This window comes from Amphiura filiformis, chromosome 12 (genome assembly GCF_039555335.1).
Source record: "Amphiura filiformis chromosome 12, Afil_fr2py, whole genome shotgun sequence".
Classification (NCBI taxonomy): domain Eukaryota; kingdom Metazoa; phylum Echinodermata; class Ophiuroidea; order Amphilepidida; family Amphiuridae; genus Amphiura; species Amphiura filiformis.
In genome coordinates this window covers 40,336,208-40,359,860 of record NC_092639.1, presented here as the reverse complement: position 1 = coordinate 40,359,860, position 23,653 = coordinate 40,336,208, and the positions used below count along the sequence as shown (strand labels likewise).

Below are 23,653 nucleotides of genomic sequence, written 5' to 3'. Positions count from 1 at the left end.
AGTCCTGTAGGCTTGAACAGTACGAGATACAGCCGCCGTGGAATAAAGAAAATTCACAAAATGCACCTACGGGGGCAGAATGGGGGCCGATTTCTCGATCGACCGGAACACACCTGTAGAATTGGTGAAGTCATGAATTATCAGTCTGTCTAGCCAACTGTCACCATGCCTTTGCAGCAGGCACAGCAGCTGAGGACTGGCGAAAATACGCCAAAATTGTTACAATTCTTATATGACTCACTCATTAAAATATGTGTGAAAAATTCTTTTCTTTTTATGATTAAAGATTTAAATGAATAATTAGCATTTTTGAATGAGGTAGTAGTCATAAGTTATCTTCAATACTACATACAATAAATATCACTTCTTAAGGTAGTATGAACGGCTACGGTGTCATGCTCAGATTTGCTTGAAAATGATACAGAATGTGGAGATTGGTGAGAAAAACTCACCTGCCAATTTTTGAGCGTTTTTGACTTATGTAATTTTTTGTGATTGGAAAACTCCATAGACTTTGCACACAGCATGTTTTTGGCATGTTGCCAAGTTCTTCAAATCAGCTTAATTTTTGAAAACAAGTAATTTGTTTAAATGTAATTTTTTCTCCTTTATACCCAATGCATAAATCTGTTTTTTAATTTATTTTATTGCAAAAATGCTACTTAATAAAGGACAGCAATTTTTTCCAAGATATTAGCCTTAACAAAGGAGATATAAAATGGTAATGTTAGTACTTTTTTCAATTTTCTTGACTTTTTCTAGAAACACTAAATTACCTAAATTCTAGATTTTTTTTAGAGCTAACTACAGGTCCTATTTCAACAAACAAGGTGTCTTATGAAAGATAATCAAATTTAGAAAATTCTCTCGCCAGCTTTTTTTCAATTAAGTGTTTCTATTTTAAGTTATAGGTGTTTCTAAAATTCCCTAAAATCAAAAATTTAAAAATTAATTTTCTAAAAAATTAAACACTTTATCCAAAAAAGCTGGCGGGATAATTTAGATATTAGAGTCATGCGGTAGCTTGACCAGCAAGTTTTTAAAAAAACGACTGATAAAGAAGAATAAACAGATGCACCGCGAGACTATATTTACACGGAACAAAACGCTATTGTTCTATGATATTTTTCGCTGGGTACAAAATATATCTAAAACCATGCTAAATCGTATTTACTGTCCAAAGTGTCATATTTTAATAACTCTTTATTTCAAAAAGTTACACTCTAATCTTACAGTCAATCCGATTGTTTGATAATAAACAAACATTCTTGCTTTATTCCACGCGTATTTCATAGCCAAAATTAGTGGCAAATCATAGCTAATCATACTGATATCCACAATCTTTCGACACTGCTACAGCCATACATGGCTGTCACTGTCGCACTAATTTTTCAGATTCACTTTCAAATATACCCAGGCATTTTCCTGGATACCCTACATACAAATTCTGGACCCCATTCGCCAAAAAATCAAGTTTTTCAATTCTTTTATTCTTTCCGGACCACAGCATATATTCATATTAATAAATACTCCACTTTCACACATCGTAATAACGGGGCGTCCCCCGTGGCGAAGTGGTTAAGGCCATGGACTTCTAATCCATTTATGAATTTTTGCTCAAGTTCAAACTTCCCACCACTTTTTTTAAATGTTTTATTAATCAATTTATTGTCGGAAATCAAGAATAACACCATTTCGAACATCCATTGCTATTGTGATATTATTATTTTTTTCACCAAACAAACATGTTTGATTTTTTATTCACATTTAGGCCTAGGCATTGGGCCTACTTTCACCATCCAGATGCTATCACCATGCCTGACTATCATGGCATCTTCGTCATTTAAAACACCGAAATTTATTTATTATTTATTATTTATTCACAGCTCAGACTGAAATTATATTTGATATAAATATCATAAATGAAAATCACAAACCGCGAAAGATCGCCAACAACTGCCGCTGAATATTGATATCCAACTAGATTTCCCCACAGGGCTAAAGGGCAGGACTTAATTAGGGGAATTAAACTCACAAACCGCGAAAGATCGCCGACAACCACCGCTTAATAGGGGTATCCAACTAGATTGCCCCGCAGGGCTACAAAGAACTACAAACCGCGAAATTTGGATATCCAACCAGATTGACCGCAGGCATATCGATTATATGGATATCCAACAAATTAAGACCACAAACCGCGAAAGATCGCCAACAACTGCCGCTCAATATTGATATCCAAGTAGATTGCCCAGGGCTATAAAGAACCACAAACCGCGAAATTTGGATATGGAACTATTGCCCCACAGGGCTTCAAAGAACCACAAACCACGAAATATGGATATCCAACAAGCTTAAACTACAAATTAGCTCCCGATAGAGAGCAGGACTTGATGAGGGAAATTAAAACCACAAAACATGAAAGATTACAAAGAACCACAAACCGCGAAGACTAGATTGCCCGCAGGCCTATCGATTATAAAGAATCACAAACCACGAAATACGGATATCCAACAAGCTTAGACTATAAACTAGCTCCCGATAGAGGGCAGGGCTTGATGAGGGAAATTAAAACCACAAACCACGATATTCAACTATATTGCCCGCTGGGCTACAAAGAGCCACAAACCCGACATTGGGATATCCAATTAGATTGCCCGAGGCCTATCGATTATTCGATTATAAAGAACCACAAACCGCGAAAGATCAACAACAATTGCCGCTTAATATTGATACCAACTAGATTGCCCCACAGGGCTATAAAGAACCACAAACCGCGAAATTTGGATATGCAACTAGATTGCCCCACAGGGCTACAAAGATCCACAAACCACGAAATATGGATATTCAACAAGCTTAAACTATAAATTAGCTCCCGATAGAGTGCAGGGCTTGATGAAAACCACAAACCACGAAAGATCGCCGACAACCGCCGCTTAATAGGAATATTCAACTAGGTTGCCCGAAGGGCTACAAAGAACCACAAACCGCGAAATTGGATAACCAAGTAGATTGCCCGCAGGGCTACAAAGAACCACCAACATTAAAACACGATTATCTGGGGCATTTAGACGCTTCCGTAGTATAGGCTTAAATATATGCGCATTTACCAGTTCCGACATGAAGTAGGCCTAAATCGGATTTACTCTATGTGTCTCTCTGGCATTGTCAACATTGGGTGTGTGTTGTTCATATTTACATTTTATTTACATATTTACGTAGCCTTGAATAATTAAAGTATATTAAAATGTTTATTGATCATTGTGTACGCCTCTGAACATTACAGTCACGTAAAATAAACGACCGATAAAGTTTTGTTTAATTATTTATTGTCATGAATCAAGAATGGCAACTTCAAACATCCATTTTTCGTTTTATTCGCTTTTATGGTGCACTTCATAACCTGACTTTCCAAGCTTGGAGCTGCTTTGCTACATTCATAAAGAAAAAAGAAATCTACCAAAAAACGTTGACAACGTAAAGAAATCAGCAAGTTTAAAAAACCCACCTCGGCTCACTTTTTGAAACTTGGTCCCATTTGAACACCAACAGCAAATCAGTGTTTTTATTTTATTTCAGCAGAATACAGCGTTTCCAACAAGATTACAAACAAGCCTACTTGTTATTCGTTTAATTCAATCATTAATCATGATATTATAAAACAAAACACAAAAAGATATTGGCTTATCATGCAAGAACAAGATAATAACCGTTCAGGTCGTTCCAGAAAGCTTACAAATTAATATCGCATCTGCACATTAAAGATACATAACACTTCTGGAAATATTTTAAATTGATGTAAATATGATAAATTTTAAATCAGTACCTTTTACAAATGGGACCAAGTTTCAAAAACTGAGCCGAGGTGGGTTTTTTTAAACTTGCTGATTTCTTTACGTTGTCAACGTTTTTTTTGGTAGATTAGGCTTATACACCATCCCTGAAAGTTTGGAAACCATAGCATATTGCATGTAGGCAAAAAAAATTATTATGTGGAAAAATTTAGGTAATTTTCAAAAAATAAAGAAATACATAAGAAATGGTAGAATTTGCATGAAACTCTAAAAATAGGTGGAGTGAAGACTTATCTTTAGTTTGTTCTAAGTTTTAAATTAATACACAATTCCAATTTGCTATTGTGGCTATTTTGCTGCAAGCTTGATTAGCCGTTCATACTACCTTAAAGATAGAAGTAAATTGAACTTTCTCTTTCTCTCCTGCAACTTTATCAGTACTTTCTCTAAATTTATAACCACGCACAATCAAAATCTATATCGCCAACGCAACACTTCACCCTCCGTCATTCAAGTTTGTTTTAAATTGCTGAAAGACAATAAGTAAAAGTAACATGTCGAAGTAATATGGTCATTTTATACAGTCAATTAACGCAATATTGCACCGTACATCACAGATCACAATAGACTGTCTGACCTTCCTCTATTCGCCGTATACATGTAAGTGATGATGTAACAGAAGTACCATAGCAATAGGTGAAAGATGAAAATAAATTTCCTTTTCTTTTGATATACGAGATATTATGTCGCCATGTCGGGGTATGGCTATGTCAATATAAATATCATCCACAGGCATTTCGACCGCAGGCTTATTATATATTAATATTAGGATCAAAGACTTCAGATTCACTTCCAGGATTGCGATGTAATTTTCAGCAATTACCAATTATGTTTGGACATGTTTAGAGGCTTGTTAATAATTGTTGTACTTGTTAATAAAAGTTTTACTTGTCAATAAAAGTCTACATTGTATTTTCAGTGACAAATGTGACATGATCTAGGGAATTTGTCACATGTTGACCCTGGTCCAAAATGAGTTTTACATATGTTTCGAAAGAGGATATTTAGAGCTTTCAGAAACTGAAAACCCCATGTTGATATGACTTTTCTTTGCAAAGTTATGTTATCAATCGCTGAAAACAATATAAAACAAAAGAATGTTGACACCTTCTTTGCCAATATCTCAAAATCAATATTAGCAAATATGTTGACCCCTGCACTTTTTTTATAGGTGAATGAAAGCAAGTTACAGGGAAAAAAGTACTGATACCAATGGATTTTTGTTTATTTTGCAGGTATTGTAACAAGCAGCATCACTTTATCGTATGCCTTCAGCAAGTTCGCCAGCAGTATTGTCTCTGACAGTGTCAGTCCACGATTTCAATTTGCATCAGGGCTAATCATTGTTGGTCTCTGTACGCTGCAGTTTTCTGCCAGTAGTAACATTACAACATTTGCAGTGGTGTACTTCATCAATGGTCTGGGTCAGGGGTCAGGATGGCCACCCTGTGTGAAATTTCTAAAGCAGGTAAGGCTTGGTGCAATTAACAGGGTTGTTGATTTAAAAAAAATTTAAATTGATTTTTGTTATTTTTTTATTCCAAGAACTGCTATACCCCATGATAAAGTCAAGAGAGTACCAGTGGAATGCTATCATATGCACAATCCTACCAGGTATTTACAAAAAAAAAAATCAAAACATGTTTTTACATGTGAAAATTTGGTAAAATCATGGGAAAAAACCTGTTGAATTCTGCACTTTGAAACAAATTTTTAGCAATAGATAAAGTGACATCATAATGAGGTATTTTAATTGTATCCAAAAGTTGTAGAAACATTAGGAATGAAGTAAAACAGTCAATTTAAGAAAGAAATTAACTTATATTGATCAAAAATGGTAAAAAATAAAAAAAATCAAGTGATTAAAATCGCGATTTAAATTAAATCGGTGTGATTTAAATCAAACAACCCTGGCAATTAATAATGGCCCTTCCACTCGCAGCTAGTGATCAAATGCTGGTTCGCAAGAAAATAAATGGCAGAAGCACCCACGTGTTCCATTTTGGATGTATTTTGAAGTTATTGAAACATTTAGGTCTTTTGGGGAAAAAAATGTGTATCTTCAATACGAAAGGTCAAAAATGTTCAAATGATTGTCGGTTTTTCATCCTAGCTACATACACATATCATTAGATTTTTAATTTGCCATAAAATTATTATATCACAAATTTCAAAAAATCAAAATTATTTGATATCAGAAGGACATTCTTCAGTATTCAGAATGCAATGCGATATGTCTGATGTGCTCTCAGGCCCCACAAAAATACTGCGCAAAGGTGGTGACCGACTCCGTAAATGGGCAACAGTGATTTTTGTCCCGTGGTTCAAGAGTGTGGTGTCCTGTATGAAAGTTACATACAGGACATAGCCTAAACAACAGGCAGTATTCTATGCTTGGAAACAGATTCTGTGTTTGTGATGTAATTTTTAAAAAATACAGAAATTAATTTTTCTACTGTTTGTATACATGTATATATCTTTCAGTGGTATTCTCCATCCCAGCTTGGATTTCTGTGGAGTGTTTTATCTGCTAGTGGAAATGTTGCAGGCATCACTGGCCCTCTGTTCTTACCATATCTTGCTGTGACCTATGGATGGAGAACTGCAATGTGGTGTGCAGGTATTAAAATACTAGGGTGGGTGGGTGGGTGGGTGTGGGGTCTGATGTTATGTGGGGGGAGGCTTGGTTGTAAGCACCCTGAATTAATCTCATTAATATAATGATAACTTATTCACAAACTGTGGACACACACCAAACAGAGGATTTACACAGCTTCCTGATAACTGCAGGTGGCAGTGGCGACACTATGGTGGGGGGGGCATTTGCCCAAAATATTTTTCTTGCCCCCTTTTTGAGGCAAAACCCTCAAAATTTGTTGAAATTCACTTTGCCTCCCACCGAAAAAATTCCTGGTGCCGCCACTGACAGGTGGTCACAAGTAATGTAAAATTTAGAGAATAAAGGTATTGTTTAAAGTTTTTACTGTCAGATAATTATGTCCTCTTTTAATTTTGGTCCAAAAACAGCTGAGGCAGTACAAAGAAAGGCGCTATTTAATACCAGCGCATAATGTCGCCAATTCGAGCCACTCCTTTGAATGTGAGTCGGATCGGTGCTTTTGATATATGACTTTAATTACAAATTCCTCCATCAACACACACATTTTGTGTGAAGATTTGTAAATGTTTGCTGCTGACAGAAGGGTAGCTCTCTGAACTTGATTGTGTAGAAATGTGTATTGCCTTATTACCATATTCTTCCGAGTATATTCCCACGTTCGAGTATAGTCCCCCATGCATTGAATTTGTATCCATTTTGAAATCATTAATAGAGTTAGTATGACATGAACACAAATTATCACTTTGTATATTAAAAACACAATTTGTTTTAAATCAGTCAACCATGAATGATCCTAGTATTTAGCTCTAGGTCCAGGGACACTCCAAAACCGAAAAAATAAGTAACTTAAAAAAAAAAATCAAGTATAATCCTACCCCCCAATTTTGAAAATTATAAGACCTAAAAACAGGGTGGGACTATACTTGGACAAATATGGCATTATAAAGATGAATTAATATATAGCAAGCAATTAATACTCTTGCTATTTTGTTGTCCATATCATTTTATATAGGTGTTGCTGCTATCACTATTGCATGTGTTGTTGGTGCTACAATTCAAAATAAACCATCTGATGTTGGACTAACACTAAAAGAAGATGGTGAAATGTCAAAAAGTGCCAAGACTTCAGAAGAAGATGAAGAAACATCAGAGAGTAATGAGGTATCAAAACAAGAACATGATGTGAATCTGTTGGGGAAAGAAAATGACAAAATGGAGGCAGAGAGAACTCTGGAATCAAGGAACGAAAAAAGTGACTCTGGTTATGCAGAACCGGAGCAAAAGAAAGATGGTTTATCATCACATACCAAGAAATCAGGCAAAAAAGACCAATTATTAAACAATGATAGAATAAAGAGAAGAAAATCTCCATCTAAAAACAGTGCAAGGAAAAATGCTTTGAAGTCATTGAAGCCCAAAGATGAGCCTAAACGTAAGTATGTCTTTGTGATGCGATTCATTAAGCTTAGCCTAACCTCACTGTGCTTGGCCAAAATAATACATGTACAGACTGGGTGTCTCCCAGTCAGTGGGGTGGGGATGGGCAACATAGAGGCAGTGGCAGCACCACAGGGGGCATGTGGGGGGAAATGTCCCCCAGTCGGAACTTTTTTCCCTAGTTTAATAATAGTTTAATCTGTCTGTTTGACATGTGCTGGTCGACGATTGTCTACCTTGGTCTGTCGGGGTGATTTTCGAGTCGGACATCATTTTTCCTGGGGATTCGAGTAGTGATTAGGATTTTAGTGTGTTGTTTATATCATGCCATGCTTTTGTTCATTATTAGATATTTACTCTGCTATTCTGTTTTTCTTATCAAGTGTAATTGCTTTATGATGTTTTTAAATGTGTTTACTATAATTTGTATTGGTTGTATCTGTTTATTAGAATGTGTACTTTTGTAGTTTTTGCATAATGTATTAATGTAGGTTTAGTATCTCTGTTCAGCGCATTGAGGCCTGGCATAATGCGCTATATAAATTACTTTATTTATTTATTTATTTATTTATTTATTTATTTAATAAATATGTTTTTCTTGTATGTGATACAGGTAGTACCAAGAAAGATGTATTTGGAAGTCCATTTCTATGGATAATTGCGTTTCTATTTTTCATGGTGCGGTTTATCGCAAATTCCTGTGAGGACTGGTCACAGCTATACTTAGTTCAAGAAAAAGGTTTTCCTGTTACCATAGGTGAGTCCATTATCCAAGGCAGGGGTGGAAGTGTAACAATTTGGAAAATGTCATGTATAAAATTAATGTTAGTTTGTAGGCTTTTGCACATAAATATTTCATGACAAATACTAAATTTAACAAAACCACATAAAGCAATCAGGCCAGTATGCAGGATTTCATTTGGGGGGGGGTGCTGATTTTGAAAAAGTGGACTTTTTTCAAAGGGGGGACGACTTTGTGAAAAGTGGACTTTCTAACCAAAATTTGGACCTTTTTTGTCCAAAAAAGCGTAAAAACATGATTTTTTTTTTGCACGCTACGCTCACAAATTCTGAAATGATGGGACTTTTTGTATGCTTTTCCAAATTGGGGGGTGTATCGTAACTCCCCACACCCCCTGCTTATGGGCCTGAAAGCAATAAATGGACAGTGTTTTAGAGAGGCAATGCAAACTTTTTAGTTATTCAAGGTAAGGTTTTAGTGTTAGGATTAAGGGACTGAGAGACCTTTTTTGCATGCTATATCAAAATTGATAATGTGTATTTTTTTATTCAGGTAGTACTTTCCTAAGCACCCATGCTATTGGGGCTGTATTTGGTAGCATCAGCTCAGGTTATATAACAGATAGACTGGTTGCTAAGGTACGTATATTCAAAACCCCTGAACTTTACCAAAAAGTGCCGAAAGACCCCTAATTTTGATCATTTCAGCTCTAAAAGACTCGTAAATTGCTCATTCCAAACATTTTTTCACACTATTTTTAACCAGAAAGCCAAGAAAGACCCTTGACTTTGACTGGTCACAGTTCTGGAAGACCCACATCTCCAAATTCTGGGGGAGCAATTGATGAACTTGGGGGGGGGAGTAGTGAACCCTAGAGATCTGTGTTTGCACTGTATTTAAATGTAGAGGCATCCTAATTGAAAATTTTGACTTTCATATCATTGTTACAATATATGCCACCCCCAAAAGTGACTTACTTTTGCACCCAGTGCGCTAATTTGGTGGACTACGGTAGTTAATTTATTTCTCCATTTTAATTTCAGCATGGTATATTAAAAAGAGGCAGTGCTCGTTACTCACTAGTAATAATGATGTTTGCAATTAATGTATGTGCAATCCACTGTTTCAGAAGCTATGTAACCAGAGAATCTAGTCTGGTAAGTTAATAAAAAAACAAATCGTTGTTGGTTAGGGTAAACCTCCTATGTGCTTGTGGCCCCTGAACATGTTTAAAACAAAACTGCCAACAGGTTACATAGGAGGTTTTACTTTAAACATGTTCAGGGACCAATGACACATATGTTTTTCCTACTCAATGACAAAATGCAAGATTTTAATTGTGACCTGTTCCCACAAAATGAGCCTCAAGTTGCAAGTTTGTGGTTTCAAAACCTTCTGTTCTTTGAAGACATCTGTATAGTCAGTGGTACGTGTGTGTCCTTTGTGAATGGAGACATATGCTGTACTCTGTATTCAATTCTGTAACCATACACAAAACCACTGCCAATACAGGTGTCTTTAAGCAAAGAACATTAAATCAACAGTTGGAATGTCTCGGAAATTCATCACCGACTTAACACTCATTTTGTAGGAACAGATCACAAATTATAACCATTAGCAGCCAACAATGACGGCGCCGGTATGGCTACCCCCTAAGAGCTCCCCATTTTAAACCTGGGTAGAGTAGACAAGTGAAGTAAAGTGTCTTGCCCCTGACAGGGTTTGAACCCACAACCTTAGCACTCATGAGACGAATGCTCTAACTATTAGGTCACTGTGGTCTCTCTATTTTAATCTCTTTCGAGTGAACACTTGCATATATTTTTCTATCTCTTGGAGCACATAAATAATAGAAGTGTGTTCTGGTGTTGATTGTTTTTAAAGTTGTCCTGCCTACCTGGGATTTGCACAAGGCATCGTTGGCTCAGTTATTTACCATTTTTTTGTTCTATTTTGTATTTCTCCAGTCATTTGTTCATCTGCTAGCAGTACTAATGGGAGCATGTCAGTACAGTTGTTTCTCCATCTATGGGGTACTTGTGGTAGAGCATTCACCCTCACACTTAACAGGGACATCCCATGGCATGTGTGCCTTATTTGCAAATCGTAAGTATTTACCGTAATTTTACACAAAATTAGGGTTAGGGTTAAGGTTAGGGTTAGTTTAGGGTTAGGATTAGGGTTAGGATTATGGTTAGGATTAGGGTTATGATTAGGGTTAGGGTTATGATTAGGGTTAGGGTTAGGATTAGGGTTATGATTAGGGTTAGGGTTATGATTAGGGTTATGATTAGGGTTATGATTAGGGTTAGGGTTATGACTAGGGTTAGGGTTAGGGTTATGATTAGGGTTAGGGTTATGATTAGGGTTATGATTAGGGTTAGGGTTATGATTAGGGTTAGGGTTATGATTAGGGTTAGGGTTAGGATTAGGGTTATGATTAGGGTTAGGGTTATGATTAGGGTTAGGGTTAGGATTAGGGTTATGATTAGGGTTAGGGTTAGGGTTATGATTAGGGTTAGGGTTATGATTAGGGTTAGGGTTATGATTACCTTACACGAAATAATTACATGAAGGATTGACCATTTTGACCGCAAAATGTGTAATTGTGTAAGTAGTAGTAACCTCCTAGCACGCACCATGTTGGGCATCGAATAAACTGCTCGTGTGCTTGCCTTCCTTATTTGAATTGCGCCCTACCTTATTTGCAAAGATTGTGATTTGCTCTTTTGTTATTGGTCGTCCTGTTTTAGCTTGTTCGATTTCTGGAAAGGCAAATGAAAAAAATAGAAAATCACTCAATGGATGGGGTGATTTTAATAAAGAAAATTGTTAAAAATAGGCCAAAAAAAGTAGGCCTAAATCCTCCAGCATACATTTTGAGTCAATGCCTGATATACCACAGGAAACTATTTTGCATACCTCAATCATAGAATTTAGTCTTGGGACAGTTAAGGACCATGAACTAAAATCGGTCCCCCTTCCTCCCGTAACAATGTTGATCGGGGTCTTATCATCAGGCTCCGTGTTAGACTCTGCAACATTGATTGGTGGGGGATGGGGAGGGATATAGCTTACAGGACGGTTGAAGCTAAACATAGAACATTATTTGAAAAACGTCCATCAAAATTTATTTGACTGGGGATGGAAACAAGGGAATAAAATTGACCACATGTCCCAACACAATGTTTCTAAGATTGCTGGCTCCAAAATGGGGAAAATGGATACCTTAAATGACCATATTACTGCTGTGATTTTGATTTGCAGTTGGTGGTGTCATGGCAGGCTACCCTATGAGCTACCTCTCCAAGCAGTATGACTGGTCAACAGTATACCTCTGTGTAGAATTGGCATCACTAATGAGTCTTGTTACATTACTACTGACACGGAATATTCCATCAACTATCGGCAGGAGAGGCAAACAGCGCAAAGATTAATCGGGTTGTGGCAATCGTAAGGTGCAATTTAATAAGCAGGGGCATAGAGCCATGGTCTGTTTACACAAAACAAGTTAAACCAGGTCTAACTTTAAAGTTTAGACACAGTTGAACTTTAGACCTGGTCTAACTATGGAGGCTAGACTCAGGGAGGGATCCCTTTAAATCATTCCTTTTCCTCCTTTACTCCTAGTAAAGTCCAAACATTAAACTGCAGCTATCTAATATAAAATAAAGCTACATATATTTGCAGGATGAACAATTTTGATAGAATAAGGTATGTAATCCTAAATGCCAAAAAGTTCCTTCTCCATAGAACTAATCCCCATAGTTAGATCAGGTCTAAAGTTAAACCTGGTCTATGTGTCTAACTTGTTATGTACATACAGATCCATGGGGTTTAATTTTCTTGGCAAGTTGTATATTACCGTTGCTATTGAAAACTTGCTAAGAACAGAACAAACAAAAACATAAATTATATTGAACTTCACAAATCCATTTTTATAAAATATTGGATGAAAATGTTACCATATTTACTTGATTAAGCACTCTATATGCCCCTGGCTATCTATTTTTGACTCAAATGTGTGAAATTTTGTTCTTTTATAATGTTTTTTTTGCATTTTTTTGCATTTATTAACTCGTATAGTACAAATATTATTATTTATCAACTCAATTTTTCCGTTAAGCCTAAATGATCTAAACTCACAAAGAATTTCAGAGAAGTTGTCTGAAACTGTCAAAAATTGCAACTCTGCAGCCCCTAGAGCAGTGAACTATCACATTTTAAATGTTGTTTTAAATAAACAGGCCTAGAAATCCGTGGCAGTGAGGGCGAATCCATTTGGATTCCCTGATTCGCGTAAATCTACATCCTGCTCCCGCTGCACAATGATTGAAAAAAATACTGCCCTTATGACAGTCTGATTTAGTCATTCAAGATGGTGGCTCTGGCGAAACAAAACATCGGTATGCAACCGATGGCTGTTTTTGCTGTTTAAATGCCCTCTCAAATCAGTATTATTGTACAAATTATTAATGATTTAAGTAAATTATACCATAATTCGTCATTTTGGGGGTTCAGTTGCTTAAATAATGAGGTATAAATAGTCAAACCGGGACTCAAACTGGGTACATATTTTTTTCTTTCTGTACACTGCCAATGCACTATGCGAATCAATATGGATTCTCCCGCTTGATGTTTTACGAGAATCTTTGCGCGAATTGATTCGCGTCGGATTTCTGAGCCTGATATTATAGTTTTAAAAGCATGCTACCAAAGTAACTTTACAACACAAGTTAACATAAGCTGCATATGGCAGTCCCTGTGGTGACCATAGTTCTTTCATAAAAGTTATTCCTACTTACGGGATAGTTTCTAGAAACAATATACACAAGTTTTTACTTTTTAATTATAAAGTACTTGAATTAAAAAAAGTCCTTGCAACTCAGTCAAGTACATTGAAGATAATCTTGCCATATTTGTTTACAAAATAATTTTTTTGTGATATGAAGTATTTTTCAGGTACTTACCATGTTAACTTGCCAAATGTATACAAATGATTACAGTATAAAGGCCATTTTGAAATAAGTAAGGCACAATAAGATGCCAAACGGTTAGTGATCGCATCAAAATGGTTCCTTTAACTCCCTGTATTCAAACAAGTCCAACTTCATACAACACATCTAAATTTCTGAAACAATTTCTTGTCATTTCTGGCAGTTGACAAAATAAATATTTTGGAATAATATTTGCTTGATAAGTCACAATTTATTGTCAATTTTTTATAAAATTCCAATTTTGACAGTATTGTTGATGGTTGTTTAAAAATTTTAAGATTAGTTGTGCAAGATGAAAGCTTGTATATCTTGTATCATGAAATTTCAAACCTCATGAAATGACATGTGTTAGTATTTTAGAATCAAAACTACTATGGGCTGAAAATTGCTTATTTTTATACTTTTGTACATATATTCACCATAATGGTTAGAACTATAGTTTTTGGCAAGGTTCTTCAGCGGTCTGCCAATTTTGGCGCTGTTTATAACATGAACACAGAAGTGGGGTTCTGATTGGCTAATTGAATCACATCATCACATCGGCATGCTGATAAGCATGGTGTGACCTAATTCTTTTTGTGCGATAATTAGGAAGAACAGTCGGACACCACTGAGGGACCTTGCTGAATATTATAGAAAACATGTTCAAGGGCCACAAGTGCATACGGCAATTGGAAGTTTCTGTCCCTACTGAAATAATAACGCCATTGAATGGAGCTTGACAGTTGATCATGATTCATTTCCCACCTCGTCAAGTTTTCATGTTCAAAAAGTCAAATTTTATTGACTTGGGGGGCTGGCATTTTCCTCGGAAGGGGGGAGGGTCCCAAATATACTGGGGGTCATACATTTTTGGAAAGAAAAATAGGGGGTCATAAAATTGTTGATGACCAAAATGTAGGGAGTCACAAGATGAACACATTTTGTTGCCAAAATAGGGGGTCACAATTTTATTGACGACAACTTCTTGTAAATTTGGGACCCCCTTCCGAAGAAAATGCCAGCCCCTTATCCTTATTGACCAGTCTAGACCTACACATTTCAAATATTTTGTTACTTTCCCAGATCACTGATAGTGTCTTTAAAAAGATAAATAGAGATGTTTTTATCTTGTATTTGTTTGTTTTTCGTCATTTTAGTGAACACAATGATCTATTTTACCACAATGGCACGGGTTGTTCTGACACCATAGTTGTTCACTATAATACGCTTTCTATCGCAATTTGAAAACTTCCAACAGTTTTAAGTGATTGGTGCTGTTTATTTGTTTTCATTCATGGATGTTCAACAATTTGCATGGAACTGAAATGTAAAAAGTGTTGGAAATGACATTAGTAATATGGCTGAATTGGTATAATTGTACGTATATGTATGTATGCTCCTTTAGCTTAGGGTTCAGATTGAAGTTTGGGTTAGGGTTTGTCTTTAGGTTTGCATTAGTGATTTTCCAGGTGTATAAATGTAGCAGCAGTGCAGGTAAAAAAAGATTCAAACCCAATATCTACAGGCATGAGAATTTTCCTGCTTTTGCAGGATTTCCTGCTTTTTTATGGTCAAAATTTCCTCACTTTCTTTTAATTTTAGCCCGTTTTTGGCCTTTTTAGCCTCATGTCATGCACTTTTTCAGGCTTTTTCAAACTTATCAGGTTTTGTCATGGATGATCATTCTCATGAAACGATAGCTATACGTTAGCGGGTTTTTCCAAGTCAAGTTGTAGATTTGTGAACATATCCTGTAAGTATTCAAAACTGTAAAACTGAAGTATTCATTGGCTATCCTATCTGATCTAATTAGCCCCTTCCCTAATAAGCACCCCCTCCCCTAATAAGCACCCCCTCATACCTTACTCTTATATACATTGCTTTTCCTCATGAAATTGGGTTAAAACCTATAATTGAATCAAAAAACTGATCTGGGCATCAAGTTTCTTTCTTCTTCTTCTTCTTGGATACTGCTCAATCCTCCTTAGGGAAGCTGACGAGCAGGGATTGGCTGTACCATTAATTTGAAGGGGGTACTACACCCCTGCCCAATTTTGTGCCTATTTTTGCATTTTTCTCAAAAATTATAGCGCATTGGGGACAACTAAGATATGTATATTATAGGGGCAAGGACTGCAACTACTGCACTGGGAATTTTATTTCAGCACAGACAACAGTTGTGGAGTTACAGTCAAAAATGAGGGAAAACCAATATTTGATCAATAAATTAATAATTACTTGCTTTGAGTTACTGAATTTTCAGTACAGTAGTTGTAGTCCTTGCCCCTATAATATACATATCTTACTTGTCACCAATGTGCTATAATTATTGAGAAAATGCAAAAATAGGCAAAAAATTGGCCAGGGGTGTAGTACCCCCTTAATGCAGATGCAGTTTAAATTCTTGATATTGAACTGCAGTATTACTTTGATACTTAAATAATTAAGCGCTCCTTTAAAATGACTAGCATTCCATGGTGTTATGGGTGCTAGTTGGGTTGAATACCGCAATTGAATTGGAATGTGAGCAGATCAAGTCACCATTGGGTGAATATTTTATGCAAGGACCAAACTTTGTGTGAGTTACACCCAATAGCTGTGTTAAGATTTATGGTTGTAATTGTGCCCTCCGAATGAAATACTCTTTGAAAACCTCTAAATCGGTCATTTTTTGTTGCACCATTTCTTCTTTGGATGTTGTTGTGTCGATGTTTATGATGAAAATTATTACTGGCTTATCTATACCACTGAATATACGTTGATCGAACCCACCTTTCTCCTTGCATAAGCCACACAGTCTGACAACATTGTTCGAGTCAAATTTCTTCAAATCCAGCTACATATCGTGGATTGCTAGAGATAATCATAATGGCTCAGCTTGTCAGATTGAACATGTACAAGTAACTGGCACGGTAATAGGCCTAGAAATCTGTGACAGTGACAGGAACTCATGTAGCAAAGCCAGCCGGGGGCAGATCGGGCAGATCCTCCTCCCTCTGACAAAAAATGAAAGGGAAAACTGCCCCTCTGACAAAAAAATGAAAGAGAAAATAGGGAAGGCGAAAGAAAAGAAAAGCCTGTTTCTGACCAAAATTCATCCTGATCATGCTCCAAAATAGTGTAAAATACAAAAATAATGATAATAAAACTAAAACTGAGGTCACGGTATAATTCAGTATTGACAAGCCGAATATCTTATATTGAAATGTGAAACTAAAACTTCTAAATCGGTCATTTTTTGTTGCACCATTTCTTCTTTGCATAGGCTGTTGTGTCGATGATTATGATGAAAATTACAACCGACTTATCTACACCACTGAATATACGTTGATCGAACCCACTTTTCTCCTCGCATAAGCCCCACAATCTGACTACGTTGTTTGAGTCAAATTTCTTAAAGTCCAGCTTCATATCATTGATTGCTAGAGATCATCATAATGGCTCAGCTTGTTAGTTATGATTGAATATGTACAAGTAACTGGCAAAGTTATACAGGCCTAGAGATCTGTGACAGTGATAGGAACACAGTAGCAAAGCCAGCCGAGGCCATTTCATCTGTGGATAGGCTGTTGTGTTGATGTTTATGATGAAATATTACTGGCTTATATACTCCACTGAATATATGTTGATCGAACCCACCTTTCTCCTCGCACAAGCTCCACAGACGTACTACGTTGTTGGAGTCAAATTTCTTCAAATTGTACAGGCCTAGAAATCTGTGACAGTGTTAGGAACACAGTAGCATAGCCAGCCGGGGGCAGGTGCGGCAGACCGCCCCCAACAAAAAATGAAAGAGGAAACTGCCCCTCTGACAAAAAATGGAAGAGAAAATCAGGAAGGCGAAGGAAACTAAAACACTGAAGTCACTGTTATTATGTTTTGAAAAGCCGAATATCTTAGTTGTACAGTGAAACTAAAACTTCTAAATCGTTCATTTTTTGTTGCACCATTTCTTCTTTGTGTCGATGTTTAAATTATTACCGGCTTATATATACCACTGAATATACTAAATATACGTTGATCAAACCCACCTTTCTCCTCGCATAAGCCCCACAGTCTGACAACATTGTTCGAGTCAAATTTCTTCAAATCCAGCTCCATATCGTTGATTGCTAGCTCTAGATAATCATAATGGCTCAGCTTGTTAGTTATGATTGAATATATACAAGTAACTGGCACAGTAACAGGCGTAGAAATCTGTGAGGGCGATAGGAACACAGTAGCATAGCCAGCCGGGGGCATGTGGGGCAGATCCCCCCCCTACAAAAAATGAAAGAGAAATCTGCCCATCCGACAAAAAATTAAAAGAGAAAATCAGGAAGGCGAAGAAAAAGGAAAGCCTGTTTCCCACCGAAATTCATCCTGATCATGCATAAAAAATTAAAACTGAAGTCACTGTAAAATTCAGTATTGAAAAGCTGAATATCTTATAGTTGTACTGTGAAACTAAAACTTCTAAATCTGTCATTTTTTTTTGGACCATTTCTTCTTTGGATATGCTGTTGATGTTTATGATGAAAATTATTACCGGCTTATATATATACCACTGAATATACGTATTCGCACAAGCCCCACAGACGTACTACATTATTAGAATCGAATTTCTTCAAATTGTACAGGCCGCGCCTATAAATCTGTGACAGTGTTAGGAACACAGTAGCATAGCCAGTCGGGGCAAGATGGAAATTATTCCCGGCTTATCTATACCACTGAATATATGTTGATTGAACCCACCTTTCTCCTCGCATAATCCCCACAGTCTGACAACATTGTTCGAGTCAAATTTCTTCAAATCCAGCATGTAGTTTTGCGTAGACGAAAGAAAAGAAAGCCTGTTTCACCAAAATTCATCCTGATCATGCTCCAAAATAGTGTAAAATACAAAAATAATGATAATAAAACCAAAACTGAGGTCACTGTATAATTAAATATTGAAAAGCTAAATATCTTAGTTGTACTGTGAAACTAAAACTTCTAATTCTGTCATTTTTGTTGCACCATTTCTTTGGATATGCTGGTGAGTCGATGTTTATGATGAAAATTATTACCGGCTTATATATACCACTGAATATACGTTGATCAAACCCACCTATCTCCTCACTGCGTTATTGGAGTCAAATGTCTTCACATTATACAGGCTGCGCCTAGAAATCTGTATTAGGTATTGAAAAGCCATTGTACTGTGAAACTTAAACTTCCAAATCAGTCATTTTTCTTTTGCACCATTTCTTCTTTGGATAGGCTGTTGTGTCGATGTTTATGATGAAAATTACTACTGGCTTACATATGCCACTGAATATACCTTGATCGAACCCACCTTTCTCCTCGCATAAGCCCCACAGTCTGACAACATTGTTCGAGTCAAATTTCTTCAAATCCATATCGTTGATTGCTAGAGATCATCAAAATGGCTCAGCTTGTTAGTTATGATTGAATATGTACAAGTAACTGGCACAGTTATATAGGCCTAGAAATTTGTGACAGCGATGGGAACTCAGTAGCATAGCCAGGTGGGACAGATTGCCCCCCTGACAAAAAATGAAAGAGAAAACTGCCCCTCTGACAAAAAATGAAAGAGAAAATTGGGAAGGTGAAGGAAAAAAAAAGCCTATTTCCCATCAAATCAAGTTCATCCTGATCATGCACCAAAATAGTGTAAACCAAAATAATAATAATAAAACTAAAACTGAGGTCACTGTAAAATTCAGTATTGACAAGCTGAATATTTTAGTTGAACTGTGAAACTAAAACTTCTAAATCTGTCATTTTTTGTTGCACCATTTCTTTGGATAGGCTGTTGTGTCGATGTTTATGATGAAAATTACTACCGGCTTATATATGCCACTGAATATACCTTGATCGAACCCACCTCTCTCCTCGCATAAGCCCCACAGTCGGACAACATTATTAGAGTCAATTTTCTTCAAATTCAGTTACATATCATTGATTGCTGGAGATCATCAAAATGGCTCAGCATGTCAGTTATGATTGAATATGTACAAGTAACTGGCACAGTAACAGGCCTAGAAATCTGTGACAGTGACAGGAACACAGTAGCAAAGCCAGCCGGGGGCAGATCGGGCAGATCCCTCCCCCTCTGACAAAAAATGAAAGGGAAAACCCCTCTGACAAAAAATGAAAGAGAAAATAGGGAAGGCGAAAGAAAAGAAAGCCTATTTCACCAAAATTCATCCTGATCATGAGTTACACCCAATAGCTGTGTTAAGATTTATGGTTGTAATTGTGCCCTCCGAATGAAATACTCTTTGAAAACCTGTAAATCGGTCATTTTTTGTTGCACCATTTCTTCTTTGGATAGGCTGTTGTGTCGATGTTTATGATGAAAATTACTACCGGCTTATATATGCCACTGAATATAAGTTGATCAAACCCACCTATCTCCTCACTACGTTATTGGAGTCAAATTTCTTCAAATTATACAGGCTGCGCCTAGAAATCTGTATTAGGTATTGAAAAGCCATTGTACTGTGAAACTAAAACTTCCAAATCGGTCATTTTTTGTTGCACCATTTCTTCTTTGGATAGGCTGTTGTGTCGATGTTTATGATGAAATTTACTACCGGCTTATATTATGCCACTGAATATGCCTTGATCGAACCCACCTTTCTCCTCGCATAAGCCCCACAGTCTGAAAACATTGTTCGAGTCAAATTTCTTCAAATCCATATCGTTGATTGCTAGAGATCATCAAAATGGCTCAGCTTGTTAGTTATGATTGAATATGTACAAGTAACTGGCACAGTTATACAGGCCTAGAAATCTGTGACAGTGATAGGAACACAGTAGCAAAGCCAGCCGGGGGCAGATCGGGCAGATCCCTCCCCCCTCTGACAAAAAATGAAAGGGAAAACTGCCCCTCTGACAACAAATGAAAGAGAAAATAGGGAAGGCGAAAGTAAAGAAAAGCCTGTTTCCCACCGAAATTCATCCTGATCATGCATAAAAAATTAAAACTGAAGTCACTGTAAAATTCAGTATTGAAAAGCTGAATATCTTAGTTGTACTGTGAAACTAAAACTTCTAAATCGGTCATTTTTTGTTGCACCATTTCTTCTTTGGATATGCTGTTGTGTTGATGTTTATGATGAAAATTATTACCGGCTTATATATATACCACTGAATATACGTATTCGCACAAGCCCCACAGACGTACTACATTATTAGAATCGAATTTCTTCAAATTGTCAGCAGAAAAAATCAACAGGTCGCGCCTATAAATCTGTGACAGTGTTAGGAACACAGTAGCATAGTCAGTCGGGTCAAGATGGGGCAGATTCCCCGACAAAAAAATGAAAGAGAAAACTGCCCATCTGACAAAAAATGAAAGAAAATCGGGAAGGTGAAGGAAAAGAAAAACCTGTTTCCCACCAATATTCATCCTGATCATGCAGCAAAAATACTGTAAAATCCCAAAATAATGCTAATAAAACTAAAACTGAAGTCATTGTATAATTAAGTATTGAAAAGCCAAATATCTTACTTGTACTGTGAAACTGAAACTTCTAAATTGGTCATTTTTTGTTGTACCATTTCTTATTTGTGGCTAATGTGTTGATATTTATGATGAAAATTATATATACTGGCTTATATATACCACTGAATATACAATGATCGAACCCAAATTTCTCCTCACATAAGCCCCACAGTCTGACAACATTGTTCGAGTCAATTTTCTTCAAATCCAGTTACAGATTGTTGATTGCTAGAGATCCTCATAATGGCTCAGCTTGTCAGTTAAGATTGAATATGTACAAGTAACTGGCAAAGTTATACAGGCCTAGAAATCTGTGACAGCGATGGGAACTCAGTAGCATATAGCCAGCCAAGGCCATTTCTTCTTTGGATAGGCTGTTGTGTTGATGTTTATGATGAAGATTATTACCGGCTTATATATTCCACTGAATATATGTTGATTGAACCCACCTTTCTCCTCGCACAAGCCCCACAGACATACTACATTTTTGGAGTCAAATTTCTTTAAATTATACAGGCCTAGAAATCTGTGACAGTGATAGGAACACAGTAGCATAGCCAGTCAGGGGCAGGTGGGGCAGACCCACCCGACAAAAAATGAAGGAGGAAACTGCTCCTCTGACAAAAAATGGAAGAGAACATCAGGAAGGTGAAGGAAACTAAAACACTGAAGTCACTGTTATTATGTTTTTAAAAGCCGAATATCTTAGTTATACGAGGGTTGGTCAATAATATCCCGCAACCATTATTTATCTCCGCTCATGCATGACTTAGATGACTGTTACTTACGATCAATAAAGTTTGTACCTTTGTCTTTCAAAACGCACAACAATTAGTATCAGAGTACCTGTAATTACGTAATCTCATTTGCATAAAGTCATTGCTATAGGTACACTGACAATTGTCAACATTGGCGGAAATTTGAATTGACGTTGAGGAACGTAATAAAAAGAAGCAGAAGTAAGGACCAAAGCATTTTACAAGCCTTATTTTTGGTATGAGGTAATCTGAGTATATTCAATTGATAATTGTGAAAGAAGAAATGTATCCGTCAGCAGATGAGGAAAAGGACCGTCTTTGAACTTTACCAAAAATAGGCCTGTAACAACAAGCAAAAATGGTGTGAAAATCGCGAAAAAGAGCCCACACGGCAAAAGAAAGAATCCAAATTATCTCCAAAATAAAACAAAACCAAATATGGTTATTGGTATGGTATTAGAGATCATAGTCAGGACAATAGAACTTGTTGCAACAAAAATGGAAATATGCGCATGCGTTGATGGTATGCATGATTGAATGTACCAAAAATGTATGAAAAACGTAAAATTTCATCCAAAAAGCGCTAAAAATATATGACTAATACAAGGTTTATGGAACAGTAGCTTTGTGAGTGAATCGCAATACCAAGTCTTATGCTAAAATTAAACACACCTTTCGAAATTCAAATTTCTCATTCAATCCAGAGCCTCTCTATGGTGTGCTACTTTAATTACAAAAACAAGACCTTTTGAAAACAAGGGTTCATTAAGAAAGAAATGTTTATGATTTCACCACTGGGACCTCCCTTTTTAATAATCAGTAGATCCCCAATCAAACCAGGTACCATTGGTCAAATTTTGTCATCGATTAATCTTTCTATCTCTTATTATGTAAAGAACAATGGATGATAAAGCCTACTCAAAATTGGAGATATTCAACACGATTTCTTTTCTTTAATAAAAATGGCATATGTCTAAAAAGAGTCCACCATCATGCCTATGTTATCGGTCTATAAAGCTGCAAAAACCGGGCCAGATTCCATACTTTTATTCTCAAGATATTTGGAATTATGTAACAATACTTCAATTTGGCGTGAGATTTTCTTGACTACTTTTCACCATAAATCAGGCAGTGCCCATACGCTATTGTGTTTATGCTAATGTCATTACGTAATCAAGCATTCAGCATCGCTAATACATATTTGTTTTGAAAGACAAAAGTGCAAACTTGAATTTAGCGTAAGTAACAGTCATCCAAGTCATGCATGAGCGGAGATACACCTTAGTTGCGGGAACTTATTGACCAGCCCTCGTACAGTGTAACTAAAACTTCTAAATCTGTTATTTTTTGTTGCACCATTTCTTCTTTGGATAGGCTGTTGTGTTGATGTTTATGATGAAAATTATTACCGCTTATATATACCACTGAACAGGGTTCAATTCAGTCAATTTTTGGCATAGCTGTTTGTGCTATGCAAAACACATGTTTGTATTGCAGTTTCCAAATTTTGCATCGCAGTTATTTTGCTATGCAAAAAAAAAAAAGTAGCATTTGGCCATGCAATATTTGTGTTTATGCGTGTTGAGGATATCCCACGTGCTTTGTGTCAAAATGACAACAAAAAAATGCGATGTGGAATTTGGCTCGAAAATCGCGATGCGTTGGGGAACTTTCGAGGTAAATACGACATGGAATTTAGCTCAAATTTATGTATAGCACTTTTAGCTATTCATTTTGGAAAAGTGCATAGCAGTTGATGAAAATTGCATCG

The 23,653-nt window shown here is 36.5% G+C and overlaps 1 protein-coding gene across 2 annotated transcripts in view; it reads left to right on the top strand.

Annotated features, from left to right (window-relative positions):
• LOC140166190 (glucose-6-phosphate exchanger SLC37A4-like) overlaps positions 1 to 14,419 on the top strand; it is a 42,594-nt gene extending 28,175 nt beyond the window's left edge. For both annotated transcript variants that reach the window (XM_072189590.1, XM_072189591.1), the window contains exons 3-10: positions 5,087 to 5,319; positions 6,336 to 6,471; positions 7,484 to 7,903; positions 8,522 to 8,665; positions 9,203 to 9,288; positions 9,694 to 9,807; positions 10,618 to 10,756; positions 11,918 to 14,419. In XM_072189590.1, coding sequence (XP_072045691.1) covers positions 5,087 to 5,319; positions 6,336 to 6,471; positions 7,484 to 7,903; positions 8,522 to 8,665; positions 9,203 to 9,288; positions 9,694 to 9,807; positions 10,618 to 10,756; positions 11,918 to 12,087 — 1,442 coding nt within the window. In that variant the 3' untranslated portion in view covers positions 12,088 to 14,419. The remainder of the gene's footprint in view (positions 1 to 5,086; positions 5,320 to 6,335; positions 6,472 to 7,483; positions 7,904 to 8,521; positions 8,666 to 9,202; positions 9,289 to 9,693; positions 9,808 to 10,617; positions 10,757 to 11,917) is intronic.
• The last annotated feature ends 9,234 nt before the right edge of the window (positions 14,420 to 23,653 follow it).